The 19,192-nt window shown below is 42.4% G+C and overlaps 1 protein-coding gene across 1 annotated transcript in view; it reads left to right on the plus strand.

The window, feature by feature from the left end:
* The window catches only part of rmp24 (ribonuclease MRP subunit p24), a 119,009-nt gene that overhangs the window by 25,436 nt on the left and 74,381 nt on the right, over positions 1-19,192 (plus strand). The window contains exons 2-3 of the mRNA XM_084312274.1: positions 11,343-11,359; positions 16,565-16,782. Coding sequence (XP_084168400.1) covers positions 11,343-11,359; positions 16,565-16,782 — 235 coding nt within the window. The remainder of the gene's footprint in view (positions 1-11,342; positions 11,360-16,564; positions 16,783-19,192) is intronic.

A 19,192-nucleotide genomic window follows, 5' to 3' on the forward strand; every position in this document is an offset into this window, starting at 1 on the left:
TGAGACAAAGAAGTGGACCGACGAATCAGAGGCCACGCTCCAGGACGTGTTAGCAGACACGGATTGGGATATGTTCCAAGGAAGCGCCAGTGACGTCAGCGAGCTCGCAGACACAGTGGTGAGCTACATAACAACAATAGCTGATGGTACTGTCCTCACGAAAATGGTGCGGGTTTTCCCAAACCAGAAACCGTGGGTGGACAGCACTATTAGAGCAGCTCTGAACTCTCGCACCACCGCCTACAACCTGGATAGAGAGTCAGGAAACATGGAGTATAAGGCTTCAGTCTATACTCTACGCAAGGCTGTTAAACTTGCTAAGAGGACATATGCTGACAAACTGGAGACACAAATGGCACAAAACGACACGAGGATTATGGCAGAGACTGAAGACAATAACTGACTATAAAGTCAGCGCCCCCTCAATGGGGAGCGACGACGCCTCCCTCGCGGACAAGCTCAACACCTTCTACGCTCGGTTTGGTGTAGACAGTTGCGCTGCTGGCTCTCTGGCTAGTGACGTCACTGGCGCGCCGGCTGTTGTGGAGGGGGGGGGGGGGGCAACCGCGGGGGGGCGGGGATGCTCTCTCGTTGTCGGAACACAGTGTGAGAAGAGCATTTATGCAGGTGAACACCAGGAAGGCTGCTGGCCCAGATGGTATAACAGGACGCATACTCAAGTCCTGTGCCAACCAGCTGGCCCCGGTGTTCACCGCCATATTTAATCAATCAATCAGTGGTCCCTGCCTGCTTCAAGATGTCTACCATCATCCCTGTACCGAAGAAACCCTCCCCAACATGTCCAAATAACTACAGACCGGTGGCACTCACCTCTGTGGTCATGAAATGTTTCGAGAGGCTGGTCAAGGACCACATTTGTGCCTCCCTCCCCAGTGATATGGACCCTATGCAATTTGCATACAGGACAAACGGGTCCACCGACGACGCGGTCTCCCAGGTACTGCACAGCACCCTCTCTCACCTTGACCGTCAGAAGGGGGGCTATGTGAGACTGTTGTTCATTGACTACAGCTCAGCGTTCAACACCATAGTCCCCACCAGACTGGTGGACAAGCTGATCGAGCTAGGTCTGAGCTCCGCCCTGAGCGCCTGGGTACTGGACTTTCTGAGCGAAAGACCCCAGGCGGTCAGGGTTGGGGGTCAGACCTCCAACACCATCACCCTGAGCATCGGGTCCCCCCAGGGCTGTGTTCTGAGCCCCCTGCTGTACTCACTCTACACACACGATTGTGTGGCCAAGTTCAGCTCCAACTCCATAGTGAAGTTCGCAGACGACACGGTGGTGGTGGGGCTGATCTCGGACAACGACGAGAAGGCCTACCGGGAGGAGGTTGAGGTACTGGAACGCTGGTGCCAGGACAACAGCCTGCTCCTGAACATTGGTAAAACCAAGGAGCTGATCGTGGATTTTAAGAGAGGACAGCAGGAGACGCACACACCACTGATGATTAACGGGGCTACCGTGGACAGGGTGAGCAGCTTTAAGTACCTGGGGGTCCACATCTCAGAGGATCTGACATGGTCAACACACATAGACACAGTAGTAAAGAAGGCGAAACAGCGCCTCTACCACCTGAGACAGTTAAGGAAGTTCAGAGTATCGGGGAAGATACTCCAGTCCTTCTACTCAGGAGCGGTAGAGAGCATCCTGACCGGAAACATCACTGCCTGGTATGGAAACAGCACGGCACAGGACAAGAAGGCCCTACAGAGAGTGGTGCGCTCAGCCGAGCGTACCACGGGTATTGCACTACCTCCCCTGCAGGTTCTATACACCAAGAGGTGCAAATCCAGAGCCTGCAGAATAATGAAAGACCCCCACCACCCCAATAACAGCCTGTTTCAGCTGCTGAGGTCAGGCAGACGCCTGTGAACCCCAGCTACTAGGACAGAGAGGCTTAGGCTTAGCTTCTTCCCCCAGGCCATCAGAGTCCTGAACAATGAACATTGAGTACCACAGAACACTGAACTATCCACACATAAGCACACATGAGCACACACACGACACGCACGCAGTGCACGCTCACACACTAGCAGCCACTTAACACTTTAACATGAGCCAGGGCTGTACGCTAAGCTTTTTCACTAGGGGCACAAAAAAAAATTTTTTTTAGGGGCACATTTTTAAATAACAATTTTACCATTATTTATATCGATTGTTTTTGATTTTTTTTAAAAAGAGAAAAAAAAAATTTTATATACATTTTTTTTTAATAAAATATATATATTATATAATCATACTTGTAGTTGTATTATCTGCGAGACATCGCCACCACGCAACAAGTCAAAATGCTCGCTATATGCAACCAGCTCCACTGTCTGTGTGTACTCGAGTAGCCTCCAGCTACGGCCAGGATTCTCCGGAGGTGCAGCTGGACCCTATACTGTAGCCTCCAGCTACGGCCAGGATTCTCCGGCGCTGCAGCTGGACCCTATTGACTATATTCAGCGTGCCCTCAGCTCGAATACGCATCGAGTCAGTGTTATAAGACATTGATATCAGGAGCTATCTGAACTATTTAGTTTAATGGGACGTTTCGTTTTGAACAGTAAGCTAACGCGGGCTATCATGCACTACTATAGACTTGCTGGAGCATTTGTTGATATCAGTAGCTAGCGGCTGGCAGGCTCACGAGGTCCCACTAGAGACTAGTGTTTACAACAGCCACGGGCATAGCTGTCAACATTTCGTTTTGAGAAAACGTGCACGTTTTAGCCCCGCCCCTTCTCCTGGCCCCGCCCCCTCAGCCCGCCCCCTCCAACCCGGCCCCGCCCCCTCCCAATGGAGCTGCCTCGTCGCTGCCATCTGCTGGTCAAAACCTGTATGTACCCAGCCATTTCGTTGTAGGGTAAACTTTTCCTACTTAGAGTGTAAATGCTATGTAAATTATGGTTTTGTTGAACATTTGTATTTCACAGGAGAGAAACTGTATTCAAAGAAAGCTATTAAAATAGTCTTTGAATCTAAATATACTTTCTTTGTGTTGATTTTACATTAATTCCATGATTTTACTCAAGTAAATATCTGTTACAAGCTTCGGTTTTATGTAGAAAAATGCTGTTTTTAATCTAGATTAATCTAGATTGATTACAGAAAATTGTGAGATTGATTAGTTAATTTTTTTTATCTATTGGCGGCGCTGGTGTATATATTATATATATATATATATATATATATATATGTATGTGTATGTGTATATATGTAATGTGTGTATATATGTCAGAGAATCAGCCCCTTGCGTCCTTAGTGTAAAGCATATGACATGGTGTATGTTTGTTCATTGATGTGACAGTGTCTGGCAACATACTATTGTTCTTTTTATTTCTTTGTGTTTGTGATTTGTCTTGATGTGTTTGTGAAACTATAAAAGCAATCAATCAATGAGTGTCTTTATACCTTCATCACTGTAGGCTACATATTAATACTACAACTCGTTAAAGCTATAAAAAAATACCTATGGTCATTAATTTAGCAGTGGGAATATCATTTTGGAACAGTGTGTGTCTACAGAGAAATGTGAGATAGAAAAAAAGCCAATGCGATTTTGTGTTTTTCCTCAATATCTCTGCAATGCCTGCGAGTTACCAGTAACTGTATTTGTCATACCATGACAATTCACGACAACTTTTAAAACGGATCAATTATTATTTATAAATCGCATTCAGGAAATTGGGCGTCAGAGTGAAGGAGGGGGACGCCGAGGCGCAGAGCAAACGGCTGTTCACCAAGACATTTACACATTCCTTCCTGCATCACATACACAGTAACTTTGTATTGTTTTATCCACAGAAGATTTGCAAACCCTTTGTTCCAGAGACAAAAGCCACAGAGTGGGCAATCAAGAGACACTGGCTAAGTTGATTTGACACCCTCGGTGCCGCATCAGTCTCTCCCCTGAGCTCTGAGCAAATCCGCTCGCTACTTCTGTTCTTATTCTTCTTCGGCTCGCAACCGTCTCCCGGTCTGACTTCCTGTGATAACGGTCTAATCTACACTGCTGCCACCTGTCGTCACGGAGGAGAATTGCACCCATTTTGTAAAAAAAATAATAATAATAATTAGTACAAAATACGTACCAATCCGTGCGCCGTAAAAACGCCGTGCAGAGGGTCGAAATACAGGAGAATCCCGGTAAAACCGTGCGTGTTGACAGCTATGGCCACGGGTGCGCTGGAGGAGGAGGCGCAGCAGACGCTGCAGCTCTCTCTGTGTGTCTTGAGTTCAGTTCAGTTCGGCTCACTATAGGAGGTCAAACGCGTCGAAAATATGAAGCAATACTAACTTTACTTTTCTTCATAGCTAAATCAGACAGTCAGCCAGTCTATCAGAGTGAGTGCTCAGTTGATTGTTCCCGCTGATCATACCTGCTGGCTGAGTGCTCACTGCTCAGCTCGCGTGAGTGACGGCATCGCGTCATCACACGCCTTGGATAATTTAGGAGTGAAATGCGAATGCAAGGCTTGAAAGCACTACTCGCAAGCCCGCCCCCAGATAATATTTACCAATCGCAACGGCCAATTAAAGGGGCAATTCGCGACCATCTCGTCGCACTGTACAGCCCTGTGAGCGGGCACACACTCATGCGCACACACCAGGGCTCCAGACTAACTTTTTTCACCACCGTCCCAGAACCGTCCCGAAATACAATTTTAACCGTCCCAAAGTGAATGTAACCGTCCCAAAAATCAAATGTAGTTTCTTTACTTTGGTTTTGTCGTCTATAGTTGTTATTGCCATAAGAAACACCATTCAGAGAAGGGGAGAATAAATTGATTTAGTCAAAAGGCTCCCATGGTGGAAAGATTTCACAAGAATAATTATGATTAAAAATAAATATAAAAAAAAAGTGTTTAACAAGGTGCTAGTATAGGGATATTTGGTCACGGTGCTGTTATAGTCAACCAATTGGAGCCATGTTGATTATTCCTTCCATAGGAAAATATATTTAAATGTATTTTATTTCGTTTTAGTTTTTTTTGTATTACAAATGTGTGTTTATGGTTGAAAATGTTAGAGATAAATAAAGATCAAATCAAATCTAACTGAATAAGTTATCCCTCTTCTAACAAGAAAGAAAAACGTAGTTTAGCTTTAAACTACATAATGTCATTGCGTCCAGAGATTCCACCTTTGATAACTAAAGTAATGACACTTGACTAGTAATGAAACATGTCCCTTAGATCGCGCTGTCCTCCTGGTCGATATTGATAATTGCTGCTAAATTCCAGCGGGCCCTCCTCACTGAATATGGATTCATTGTGTAGCTGAAGTGAAGTTTGCCTATAGCCTGTCGTCTATTTCTCCGCGTTCGTTTAGATAAATGTAACGTTATGCCAATTAACTCGCAATGGTAGTAACATTACGTGTTAGTATAGAATCGAATAGAAATCCTTTAATAATCCAGAGGGAAATTCGGCACTACAGAGCAGACTATGTATCGCTCACATTGAACAACAATAAACATTTAGGTCAATAGGACTAAAATAGGAATAACAATTATAATAATATTAAAAATAAGAATAAAATAGTGTGAACTATGGATTAATCAGTGGCAGTCTGATACGTTAGTCAGTAACGTTAGCTAGCAATAAGCAGCTATAACTAGAACGCGTCGATAACTGTATACAGTTCCAATAGACTAACATTACACTTCTGTGATTTAAATGTGTCCTCACCTTAGACTCGGGGGTAGTATTGCTGGATGCAGTTCCCTGTTGGTCATTTTGGGTCTGTGTTTATCCTCTTCAAATAGCGCAGCATGTTTGCGGTGCTCTCTTCACTGAGAGGATGCCACAGTATAGCGCGCGTTTTTTTTTTTTTTTTATAACATTCTGATCTTTCCGCGGTTCTTGTACAGTGGTCTCGTGCCGTGCGACTGTCAATTACCAGCTGTCATTCACTGTGTCAACCAGGGTTAAATACCAGTGGAGAAAGCCTAGGTAAGAGAGATTTCCCTCACCTGTTAACACGTTTTTCTTTTTTGATGCGAGATTCATTTGGGGTGTGACGCTGCTGCAGCGCGACTGGCTGATGAGAGGTGGGTAGGAGTTTGATGCTGCAGCGCGACTGGCTAAGGAGAGGTGGGTAGGAACTTGATGCTGGATTAGTGTATCGCTGCGTTGGGAGGCGGAGATAGTCATTGGATTTGGCAAATCACGCTACGTTTAGACTTCAGTGAACTTAGTCAGCACGAGACATTCACCATTTGACAGCAATATATGCGCACACTGACAGTCGGCCAATTGACATTTCCTGTGGGAAAAAAAATCCTCTCCGTCCCGGTTGCGTCCCAGCAAAGATTTCTGTTCGTCCCAAATCAATATTTGATCGTCCCCGGGACGACGGGCAGGGAGCGAAATTAACTTTTTGACTCACCGGCCAGTGGCGGGTAGATGGGAAGAGTCTACCCGCCAAGCATATTTCTTACCTGCCAATTTTTCTTTGATTACAAAAAAATATATATATATTTTATATAAAAATTTTTTTTTAAATAAAATATATATTTTATAATCATACTTGTAGTTGTATTATCTGCGAGACATCGCCACCACGCAATAAGTCAAAATGCTTGCTATCTGCAAACAGCTCCACTGTCTGTGTGTATACTTGAGTAGCCTCCAGCTCCAGCAAGGATTCTCCGGCCCTGCAGCTAGACCCTATATTCAGCTAGACCCTACATTCAGCATGCAAGGATTCTCCGGCGATGCAGCTGGACCCTATTTATAACGTTACGGTTCTATTGTCAAATCACATTCAACATGCCCTCAGCTAGAATACGCATTCAATCAATGTTATAAGACATTGATATCAGGAGCTATCTGTAGCTACTGCTAGCCCGGTAGATAACGGTAAGACAATTTAGTTTACTGGGACAGATGGTGAGCTAGCTAAGCTAGCTAACGAGGGAACGGAGGTATTGTGCACTCGAGTCGACTATTGCTGGAGCATTTGTTGATATCAGCAGCTATCGGTAGCTAGCCAGCTAGATACCGTTAGACAATGCCTCGTCATGTATTAAACTAAAAGTGAATAGTTGACTGGGTCATTGTTTAAACAGTAACGGTAGCTGGCTAGAGCAGACTGCCCGCATACGGCAATGGTGGCGTTTCAGGAAGTAAACAAGCCAAATAAGAGCTTCCGATTGGTCATTTGCTTTTTTTCTCATGAAACCAGTCACGTCACTCTACTGTGATTGGACCGTTGACTTGAGTGCAATGTGGGACTTGTAGTTTTTTAACGATCTCGCGGCGGAGAAAAAAAAGACGAGCGCTGCTATAATATCTACTCGCACAAGAGTATCATTATGAACTACACGTCTACACGCCACACGGCGGGCAGCCCTCTAAGTGTCAAGCGCCAAAGGTAAAAACAGAGCGCCCCTGGCGGGCGGCGGGCTTTAGTTTCGGTCCCTGACGACGGGACATCGTTAGTCTCGAGCCCTGGCACACACTCACACTTATTGCCAAAAGGAAAGGCCACTTTAAATCAGTAGTAGCAACAGTAACAGTGTATGCACTACCAAAGCTACCTAGCATGTCCTATATGCTCTGTAAATAACTATGTACAGATACCGATTTTGATGTCACCATGTTACCTGTTACCTGTTATTGCTAGGGATGGGTATCGTTAGGATTTTATCGATACTACTACTCTTATCGATACTGCTTAACGGTTCGGTACTTTATCGATACTCTTATCGGTTCTTTTTGGTTCTTTTTTTGCAAGAAAAAAAGACAATTAATTAAGAACAGAATCAACATTGCTTTATTATTTATAAATACAACTTTATAAATAAGTATTATAAATAAATATAATTTCTTCAGCAACAGCAGCAGCAATGTTCTTTTATATAACTTTATAAATAAATATAATAAATTAATATAATTTCTTCAGCAACAGCAGCAACAATGTTTTAAATGTGTCTGACTCTGAATTATAGACTTTTTATAATAAACAACAAATGCAAAAGGCTAACAGAACTGTGACACTCGTTCACCCTATCCTCTGTCATCCTTCCTCTAGCTGCTAGGGATAAAGGACTTTGGGTGGTGGAGGGAGGTAGAGGGAGGATATGTGTGGTGGCCCTGGGCTCACTGGCCTGGGACACATTGGTGGCTGACGCCTCAGCTTGACGATCTATAAAAAGTTTAGATTGTAGTATTTGTAGCTAAACAATTGTTTTGTTTATTAGCCTATTTGTAATAATTCGTTATTAGCCTAGGCAACTCCGTATCTTGGCTTACGGTTACGGCTGCAGTGGATGCAGATGGAACACTGCGCGCAAGGCAGTCGAATACGCGCATTTCTGCACACTAATATCATGTTTTGCCAACAGATGTTTTGATAAATTGATTTGCTCGTATTGCCACCCTTACTGGCAAATGTTTTGTTGCACTTGTGGCAACGTGCATTGTCGGCATTGACCCTTGTAAAGTATATCCATACTTTAGAACGCTTCGCTCTATCCGCCATGATCACGACTCAGTGCATGCAGAGCTGCTGTCTGTGTGCAGAGCGCTATAGCACGGGGCGTCGGGGACTTTCATTAAGGAGTACCCGTATGTAGTACCCGGATGTCTATGTGTAGCACTAGCGAGCGACTCGCGAGGAGTGTGTGTAATAATTGACTCGCTGGCTGCGGCTCGCTTCTCGTGCAGAGACAGAGAGGATCGTTCGCAACTTTTAAATAATAATAATAATAATAATAATAATAATTTCTCTAGAGTATCGATAGCAGTACCGAGGACGTCAGAGCTTATAAATACTCCGGTATTTTCTAATATAGTACCGGTTCCCGTTTAAAACCGGGGTCCGGGGGGCATCCCTAGTTATTGCACAATGTTTTTGTATTGGATTCTATTATGTTGTACCCACTGTATTGCTCATCGTTGCGGGCAAGACCACCCGCATTTCTTTGTATACTCGTATGCCGTGACAAATAAAACTCTTGACTTGACTTGACTTGACCCCACTGGTGCCCGTACAGTTGAAAAACGTCACGTCAACCGTCAAGTGCCCTGGCGAGAAGTGAATGCAGGGCTCTACGCTAACCTTTTTCCCAAGGAGTACATGTGCTCCTAAACATTTTTACACATCTGTGCAATACCACCAAAGTCACTGGCCCACTGTCTGTGTGGATGTGCGTGTGCAAACGGGAACGGGACACACATCTGTGCAATAGCACATACCACCAAAGTCACTGATCCACTGTGTGTGTGTACGTGCCTGTGCTAACTTTGCTAGCGTTATCAGCCGTCAATATAACGTTATCCGCCTCAGTAACATTAGCTGCCTCGCCGGATTCCTCTTTCTCCTTGTCTCTCTTTCGCTCAAAATAAAAATGAATGGGCTTCATGGCTGGCTGAATTATTAGCGTTGTCTGAATGTATAACTTGCCTATGGTACCGTGACTTTCTTTTCCAGCGCGTACTTCTCGAGTCGTTTCCTTAATCTCGCATGAAACCAATTGCGTCACCACAGGAAACTCTACTGTGATTGGAACGTTTATGCGGCTTGTGGAATGTGGGACTTGTCGTTTTTGAACGATTAGCAGCGGAGCGAAAAAAGCACTGCTGAGGTTGTAATCTTCACTCGCACATAGTGCGAGTAAATTATTTTTCCGGTTCGCACACACATATTTTTAGGGGCAAATGCGAGTGAAATGCTTGCACTGTAAACTAATAAACTGTAGAGCCCTGGAGTGGTGAAAACATTTTATACTTATATATATACTTTTATATGAGGGGGGGGCCCTTTTTCCAGGATAGAGCAATAGCCCCTCAAATATGTGTGCACGGCCCTGGTCGGACCGCAGCCTCATAGTGGAGATCCGTGTCTTCTTTTCCGTTGGGATGTTTTCCACCGTGAGTTACAGCAAGGGAGTCACCGTGACTCGTAAATAGTTTTTAATTTGTCTTGTAAACTTCTTTCTTTTATTTACAAAACTTCATATATATTTTTTTTGTATTTAACATAAACACCCACAACACTACCCCCCCCCCCCCCCCCCCACACTTCCTCAACTCAACCGCCCTCCCCATCCATGATCCCCCTCCCAATCCCAGGCTACCCACTTCCCCCACATCAAGACACAAAAAAAAGAAAACTACATTGAGTTGTAAACTTTTTTTATTGGTTTTGTAGTCGTCAACATGAACCAATTCAGAGGCCCACCAACGTTGTGTCGTCTGCAAACGTAATAGTGGTGTTGATACCATGTATAGTCGAGTGCAGTTGTGGGTGAAGGGGGAGTAGAGGAGGGGGCTCAGCACGCAGCCCTGCGGGACACCAGTGTTCAGGGTGAGGGTGGGAGGAGTTGAGATTGTCTATCCTAACAAACTGGGGTCTGTTGGTTAGGAAGTCTAGTATCCAGTTGCAGACGGAGGGGTTGATGTCGAGGTCCTTGGTTTCCACGAGGTCACCAAGTTTAGAGATGAGTTTGGAGGGGATGATGGTGTTGCATGCTGAGCTGATGTCAATAAACAGCACCGGAACAGTATTGCTCTCATCCAGGTGGGAGAGGGCGGAATGTAGCGCTGAGGAGATGGCATCCTCTGTGCTCCTGTTCTCACGGTAGGCAAAATGGTGTCTGTCCAGTGAGGGTGAGAGGGTTTGAGCTGAGGACCAAATCCAATCAAACTGGGAACCTTATGAGCGCTCTACCTCCTGAGCCACTGTCTAACCCTAACCTTCAGGTTACCAGATGAGCGCTCTACCTCCTGAGCCACTGTCTAACCCTAACCTTCAGGTTACCAGATGAGCGCTCTACCTCCTGAGCCACTGTCTGAGCCACTCCTGAACTATATATATATATATATATATTATATATATATATATATATATATATATATATATATATATATATATATATATATATATATATATATATATATATAAAGGTTACTCTTGATCAAGCAAAGATGAATGTCCCTATTGGGATTAATAAAGTGCAAATCTAACTTTCACCAATCATCACTTTTTGTAAAATAAAAGGTAACTCTTGAAAATAGATTTTTTTTTAATCGTCCTAAATCATGAATTCGAATTAATTGCCCAGCCCTAATCTAGTCTAATGTGAATATGATGTAGGATACATGTAGATCTAGTCTAATGTGAATATGATGTAGATACATGTAGATCTAGTCTAATGTGAATATGATTTGCCCTAATATTTCAATGTAATGTGTTCAAGTTCAATACACAGGTTAGGACTACCTTCATAAGTGATTCTGATTTCACTGTATAATCATTCATAAATCATATAATAAATCATAATTATGAACATGTACACAATTGATGTTGTCATCCTCTTATTTTACAGGAAAGGTCCCCAGGAAGGTAAGTTATTATTTATTTATTTACTTATTACTTATTTACGGTTCTGGTATCTGCCCCCCCCCCCTCTCTCTCTCTCACACACACTCTGAGCCTTATTATCTTGGTTATTTCACGATTGGACTAAATCATGCTATGTAGGCCTGTGCCTGACTGCACAACAATAGTTTTCCTATACGATGCATACCATTAGACATATATAAAGGCTTGATGACTCACTGCTGGCTAATGGAGACCGACGTTGCCACATGGCGGCCATCTTGCCACAGGCAGCACTTCCACTGACTAATAACATGACTGTCTATGGTGCATGTACTATTGAAATAACCATAGCTTGCAAAATTTTCAACCGATTTTCAAACGGTTTGGTTTGTTCTAAACGTCAGAGATTTAGATATCATACTGCATACTTATAATGGACTTTCATATGAAAATAATTTCAACGTGTCCAAGCATCCTGAATCATAGCCACGTTAACACATTCTGGGCCATTTGGATCCATCTAATCTCACTCTATAAGGCCAGCATATCATAATAAGGTTTCATTGTGCGTGAGGCTGTTTGTAGAGCTCAATCTATACTTTATAGTATTGCTATCTGTCCATTCTCATTGTCAATTGACACTATAAACCGTCCCTTCAAAATGGCTTAAAGAAATAATTTTTTTTCATCAATACGTTCCCATTTTATAGCGTCTTGAATATAAGCGTTATATGGGATTGGTCTGGTATATTTCCTGCAAAACGAGATACAGCCTGCTAGGGCTGACCCCTATTAGTAGATTAGTCGACTAATCGGTCGAAAGGAGCCGTAGTCGACTGGCCAACCTCTTAGTAGAATAAAAAGAAATATTTATAATAATTTTTATTTATATATATATTTTTTTTAATCATTCTTTCCAAAAGAAAAGAGGCCTAGAAGCGTGGCTAACGCTAATGGCACGCATACCAGACGCTAACCGCCTACGAAAACAGGCACAGAGGCACTGAAAGAGGATTTCACCCATCTAATGAACACACTAGACTAGACAAATATCAAGATGTATCCATCAGTGGACCAATTGCATGTTTTTGCAGAGGACAAGAAGCCTTCAGTCGACTCCCTCAGACATTAAGCACCCCCCACAGCCCAAATGGAATGATAAAAAAAAAAAAAAAAAATCATAGTCGACCATCCAAATCCTTAGTCGGGGACAGCCCTACAGGCTGCTAAGATAATAACGTTAAATCGAATGGCGTGTCGGCCCTACAGAAGCTAGAGCTAAAAATCAAAATGCATATGATCGATATAATGTTCCACCATGAATGCATGAAAGGTGGGGGGCGGGGGACATCGTTTCTGATTATTGATTACCAATAACGGCGTTAGCCTCAGTAGCCACATTCGCTGATCGCCTGGTTGGCTATGATAACAAGGCCTGATCAGCGTGTAATTTAGGTGAAAAAGATCTTACCTGTGGCCGGTTGGACTGCAAAAAGGATTTCCCAGTTATCGATCGCCATCTGGTAGATCCATATGTCCATTGGCTGATGATCTATTCCTTTACTGCACACTGAATTCAGCTCCCAAAACGTATTCCATGCTACATGCTACACGCATAGATTCACCCTAACAGGAAAGTCCATTCGAGATCCAAAAAAATAAAACACCTTTCTGCCACAGGGAACACTGCATTATCGAGACAGCTCCCCTACGAGGATCTGGCCGGTAATGCACTTTTCCGAATTCCAAGAGTAGGGTAAATCTGCAGTGCCGCTCTGTGACATTGAGTAGGTTATTAAAATGGAATAAAAGCCAAAACAACCTTGCCTGGCCCTCTACCGTTGGATCCGAAACACGGACATGTCCGTGCTTGGCTGGGAATGTGTTAATAACGTTTGTAATGAACCAAACCGCTTGAAAATTTAGCAAGCTATGGTTATTTCAATAGCACATGCACCTGCACCATATACATTGATGTTATGAGTGGGCGTGCTGCCTGCGACAAGATGGCCGCCGGTGAACTACGCTGGAGACTCCGCCTTGCACCATTTAGTAGGGCTGGGCGATATGGCCAAAATGTTTATCACGATAAAAAATTTCATATCACTCGATATCGATAATTATCTCGATATACATGAAATAATCATTTCTGTTAAGGCTATTTCTGCTGCTGAATGAAAGCTGAAGAAACCAGAAGGTTAATTGTGGTTCAGAATATTCTTTATTGTCGGAACATGACAAACTAGGCCTACTTGCCAAACTACAAATCTGAGGTAGAACATGAACACGAACTGTATATAAAACTTTTATAACTGCCATTAAATGAAAATAAATAAATAAATAAAATCTCAATTCTGGTATTAATAATGAAAAATAAATTAAATCTCAAGTCTGATTAGCACACATAGCCTACTGTGTAGAGATGGTTTCAAACGGTATTTTAAATGAGAAAGCAAACTAAATAAATGGACAAGCAAAAAATGTATCTCGATTTGGTCAGTATTGTCATTTGGACAAGCAAAGCCATTACTTTAAGTTGCAAGAAAGACAAGTCTGTCCACAAATCTGAGGTAGAACATGAACATGAACTGTATAACAATAAAACTTTTATAACTGGCATTAACTCAATCAGCTATAAGAAGGCCACCGCTTTAACACGTTGGATGCCCAACCCGAGTTTTCTCGGGTTTACCCCCCCGCGGGTTGAATGCCCATAACGAGAATATTCGTTTTTTTTCTAGTTTTTTTTTTTATTAGCGATCTGAATTCATATTTCATCAACCGAGTCTACCGTTGGTAAATCAGCCACTTCAGGCGCTCAGATGTGAAAAAAGCGCCCCCTATCGTCTCCCAGATGGTAATTCACCCTTTTGGATTGGACTCAATGAAAAGGCATGAGAAAAAAAAACCCAGACTCCACATTTTACTTCTCACGCATGTGACCGGAGTCGATCAGCTTCATTCTGGACCCTCAGAGCAGCAGGGATTATGTGTTGTACAGTATACGTGGTGGATCAATAAAAGGATCGATTTTCGGAATGGCGATCAGGAATTGGAATAATCCATTTGGATACCATCTGATCTCAGGTAAGGAATCTATTTGACCAGTATTAGGATAATCAGACCCGTTTTCACAGAGATATAAGCTTTCCCCCTATATGTGATATGGCTGTTTTGACTGTAAAAGCGATCAGGAACTGAGAGATACACATACTATCGATAATCTAGTGTTTATTTTAAAACTATTCATAAATAGGCCGAAAAATGACAACGTTCTAGAATATTCCAGTACAGGGCTATTATCATGGAATCTCTTATTTTTTCCGTGAAAACGAGGGCTTTTCAAAATGATATAAAACGGAAATGAACCGATAAAAAAACAATCCGCTTTGACAATGTTGACTGGAAATGGGTCATTGATAATGCGACGGGCAGATTAGACACATAGCCATAATTTAAAATATAGATTAGGCGATATTAACGTTAACATTGAAGTGGTGATGGGCATTCAAGCACTAAATGTGCGCCCCCTGCTGGGCATTCAAAGTGTTAAAGAATAGGAATACATGGCGGTGTTTGCAGGGCTCAAACTATATTATATATCATAGCTATGGATGTAATACTATTGCCCATTTGACATCGAGTATCTATCGTTCAATTTGTGAAGAAAAAAAAAAAATCATCCATACATTCCCGTTTTATACCATGGTGAATATGAGTATAGTTTTAGAGTAATCCTGTCTAATCCCAGAAAACAACGCTATGCAGCAATACGTGCATTTCACTAGAAACCGTGGCGTTTCTCGCCTGTATCAACAATCAATCTGAAATCAACGCCATATTATCGGTATTATGTTTCATCATGAATGCATGAAAGGGTGGGGGAGGGGGGGGTAATTTTTCTATGCTTTGATCGTCACCAACGGAATACGTTACACACACACATTAGACACATGCACTCGGATCGCAGTGAAAGGTTTCTTGGATCAACGCAAGATTGATACCATATAGCCCTTACCTTGACTAGGATGTACTCCAAAAAGAATATTATCTGATCGCCATTCCAAGTATTCATGTTGGTTGCCAACATAATCCACCAAAAGAACATGAACCGGGAGTGCTTGATTCTCCTCAATCCATGCGTTATAAACGCTTGTCCTGCACGACAAGGAAAACCCGGCCCGGACTTTTTAGATCGACGCACAGCCCAAGCCAGAGAGTTTCAAAGGATGCGCAAGGCGGCAGGTGGCGGTATTGGACATTTGCGATCTCAGACTCATTCCCAATGATAACACAGGCTCCCTCTATGGATTATGAATGGGAATATCGAATCAAATAAATAACGATAGAAAACCCGACTTTTCTCGGGTTTGGCGCCCAAACGTTGGCGAGTTAACCCGACTTTATTCGTGAGTGGCGTCCAATGAGTTAATAATAATAAAAAAATATTTAAATTATTGACCACGTTTCATATTTATATAGAGGAAAATATATTATCGTTATTGTTTTATCGCCCAGTCCTACGATGCATTAGGGCTGGGCGATATGGCCAAAAACGTTATCGCGATAAAATTATAAAATTATTTTCATATAACTCGATATCGATAATTATTGTCGATATAATTTCTGTCAAGTTTAATTAACTTCTTATGCCCGGCGCCGATGGACGGGCTATTAATAGACTTGTTTTGCTGCTGCGAATGTCTCGAGTTGATGTCGTCATCAGTCCGCGCACGTTCTTCTACGCACCAGTGCATAGATTATTATATTCCACCAGGGGGCAACCTACCGCCACTGGATCATTATGCATTATAAGAATGGAACTAACAGTTAGCCAGAGCAAGCGGTGTATCCCATGACAATGTACTAACTATCACCCTAAAATACTCCGTTCCGCCCCAATACATTGCAACGACGTCCACCGCATACCCAACACTACTCTAACCGTGGCCTCAGAATTCACGCCACACACCCACTCGGCACGTAAACTATAAAATAGCGGCGTGAAAGCTAATGATCCTAGCCAGCCTTGTTTACTACCCAGAGGTGCACCGCGGGTCTCCTTCACTGTCGGCCATCTCCTTCACTGATTGGTTGTTAGTGCGTGTGCTCATATCCAAGCTTGTTTATTTCGAGGAAATAATTTATCGCGATAGTTATCGTTATCGTTTTATCGCTCAGCCCTACGATGCATACCACCAAAACCCCCTGTCTTCCCCTCCCAAGACCCCTCGACCGAGGCCCACAGGCTCTACCGGGAGACGTCTATCTGCCAGCACTGCTACCAGTGGCTCCGACCCGGCAACCACCACGTGAGGATCCGTCCCAAGCGGCGTCCGGCGGCCCGCGTGCAGAGCGTGCTCCTCCGGGAGGCCAGGGGCAAGAGGCTCAGCCTGGTCCAGAGAGCCCTGCTGCGACGCTTCAGGGGCGCCCCTTCAGCACGGGTGAGCATATATTTAGCTTTTAGCATTCTTAGATTATATATTAGATTTAGACTATTGGATTATTAGATTATATATTGCATATATTTAGCTTTTAGCATTCTTAGATTATATTAGATTTAGACTATTGGATTATTAGATTATATATTGCATATATTTAGCTTTTAGCAATTTTTTTTTTTATTATATATTAGATTAGATTTAGACTATTGGATTATTAGATTATATATTGCATATATTTAGCTTTTAGCATTTTTAGATTATATATTAGATTAGATTTAGACTATTGGATTATTAGATTATATATTGCATATATTTAGCATTTAGCATTTTTAGATTATATATTAGATTAGATTTAGACTATTGGATTATTAGATTATATATTGCATATATTTAGCTTTTAGCATTTTTATATATTGAATTAGATTTAGACTATTGGATTATTAGATTATATATTGCATATATATGAGACCACTGCGCACTCCCCCGTAATGGGCACAAACACCTTTTTATATTCTGGGGCATTGGAGTGGAACAAGCTTCCAGTGGCCCTGGGAAGCATTGAAGAGGGGGGGTAGCTTTAGACGTGCCACAAAGAAATGGCTAGCCAGTGTAATGTAGAGTAGCCACGTCTAGGAAGGAGAGGGTAGGGCGTATCTGTTAGTCTCTTGATAGTATATGTAGAAGTGAAATACAGGTTAATGTTTTATGGGGATGCTCTATATTTTTTATTATGATGCTCTATGTTTTTGTATGATGCTCTATGTTTTATGTTGATGTCTGTCCGTGTCCAAAATCAGGGACCATGATGGAAATAAGTGCTTACACTTTCTCATGTTTTTATCCCTTGGATGCTGTCTTTTACTCCACAATAAAAATCAATCAATCAATCTGGACACGGTGCAGTTAGTTTAGTTTAGTGAGGTGAGACCACACACTCCCGGACACGGCTCAGTTTATTTAGTTAGAAATTCTATTTGTTGTGGTTCCTCGACCATAGCAGCTTCCAATAATAGAAATACAATACAATTTGCATTGAATAAGAATAAGATAAAATTACTAAAATAAAGATTACTATATACAGTTCTAAAAAGTGTGCAGTGCAGATAACAGGATGTAGATATACTATAAAATGTAAATAACAAAATGTCTATGTGTAACGGATGGTACCGCGAGGCGCAGTCACAATGGACTTTAGGACTTTGTGAAGTGACTGGCGAGTAGCGGTACTATGGGTTAAACTCGCTCCCTTAAAAGACTCATAGACGTGTTACAAAGCAGTGAGTTCACCTCTTGGTATAGAGGTCTGTGCTGTTGCCCGTGGTGCGGCAGACCACAGGTTCGAAACTCCCTCTGGGCATCGAAGTTTAAGGTGACGATATCACAACCGTTACATATGTACCGTTGTGGATGTGCTATGAGCAATGTGCACATTTTTTATCAGTGTAAATGCAATGTGCAATACCTTTTTTTTTTATTGTCCATAATGTGGAAATTTGTTTTTGGTCTCACAGTAGGAGGAGGGAGCCACGGTGCGTTTCTACAGTTATTCGGAAACGTCTTTGGTAACTTGTAGAAGATCGCAGAAAGGCAGCCTTTGGTAGCTTGTAGAAGATGGCAGAAAGGCAGCCTTTGGTAACTTGTAGAAGATGACAGAAAGGCAGCATTTGGTAACGTGTAGAAGATGGCAGAAAGGCAGCCTTTGGTAACTTGTAGAAGATGACAGAAAGGCAGCCTTTGGTAACTTGTAGAAGATGACAGAAAGGCAGCCTTTGGTAACTTGTAGAAGATGACAGAAAGGCAGCCTTTGGTAACTTGTAGAAGATGACAGAAAGGCAGCCTTTGGTAACTTGTAGAAGATGACAGAAAGGCAGCCTTTGGTAACTTGTAGAAGATGACAGAAAGGCAGCCTTTGGTTGACAAGAAGGGTAAAACAAATTCTTCGTCATAAGATGTTCTCATATCAATGTGTAACCATATTTAATAATTGTGATTTCAATATAAATCTAAATAATCGTGATTATTGGTAATCGAACAGTCGTACAAGGCACTCTCCTCCATGGAAGATTTCAATGAAAAAGGCTTTCTTTTCTTATTTTGAGGTTGCATTGCAAAAGATCAGACCTGTATCTGATTTAGGACATGAAAGTGTCCCAAATCTGAATTGAAAAGATCAGATTCCATTTGATTTGTGTTGTTCACCCTGTCGTGAAAATAACAGATCTGAGTCATATATTAGCCAAAAAGATTCAGATTCGGGCCAACGTAGCCTAAGTCACCTTCTACTGACTACTCACATATAGACCTGTTCGCTGTATACAAACATACCGTGTTCGAGCCAATCAGCAATACCAACTGAGTCACGTGATTAAGTTGCCCCCTACTTGCGCAAGCTGCTGTGCTAAAAAAGTAC

Source organism: Notolepis coatsorum (assembly GCF_963971535.1).
Source record: "Notolepis coatsorum genome assembly, chromosome: 4".
In the NCBI taxonomy this organism is placed as follows: Eukaryota; Metazoa; Chordata; class Actinopteri; order Aulopiformes; family Paralepididae; genus Notolepis; species Notolepis coatsorum.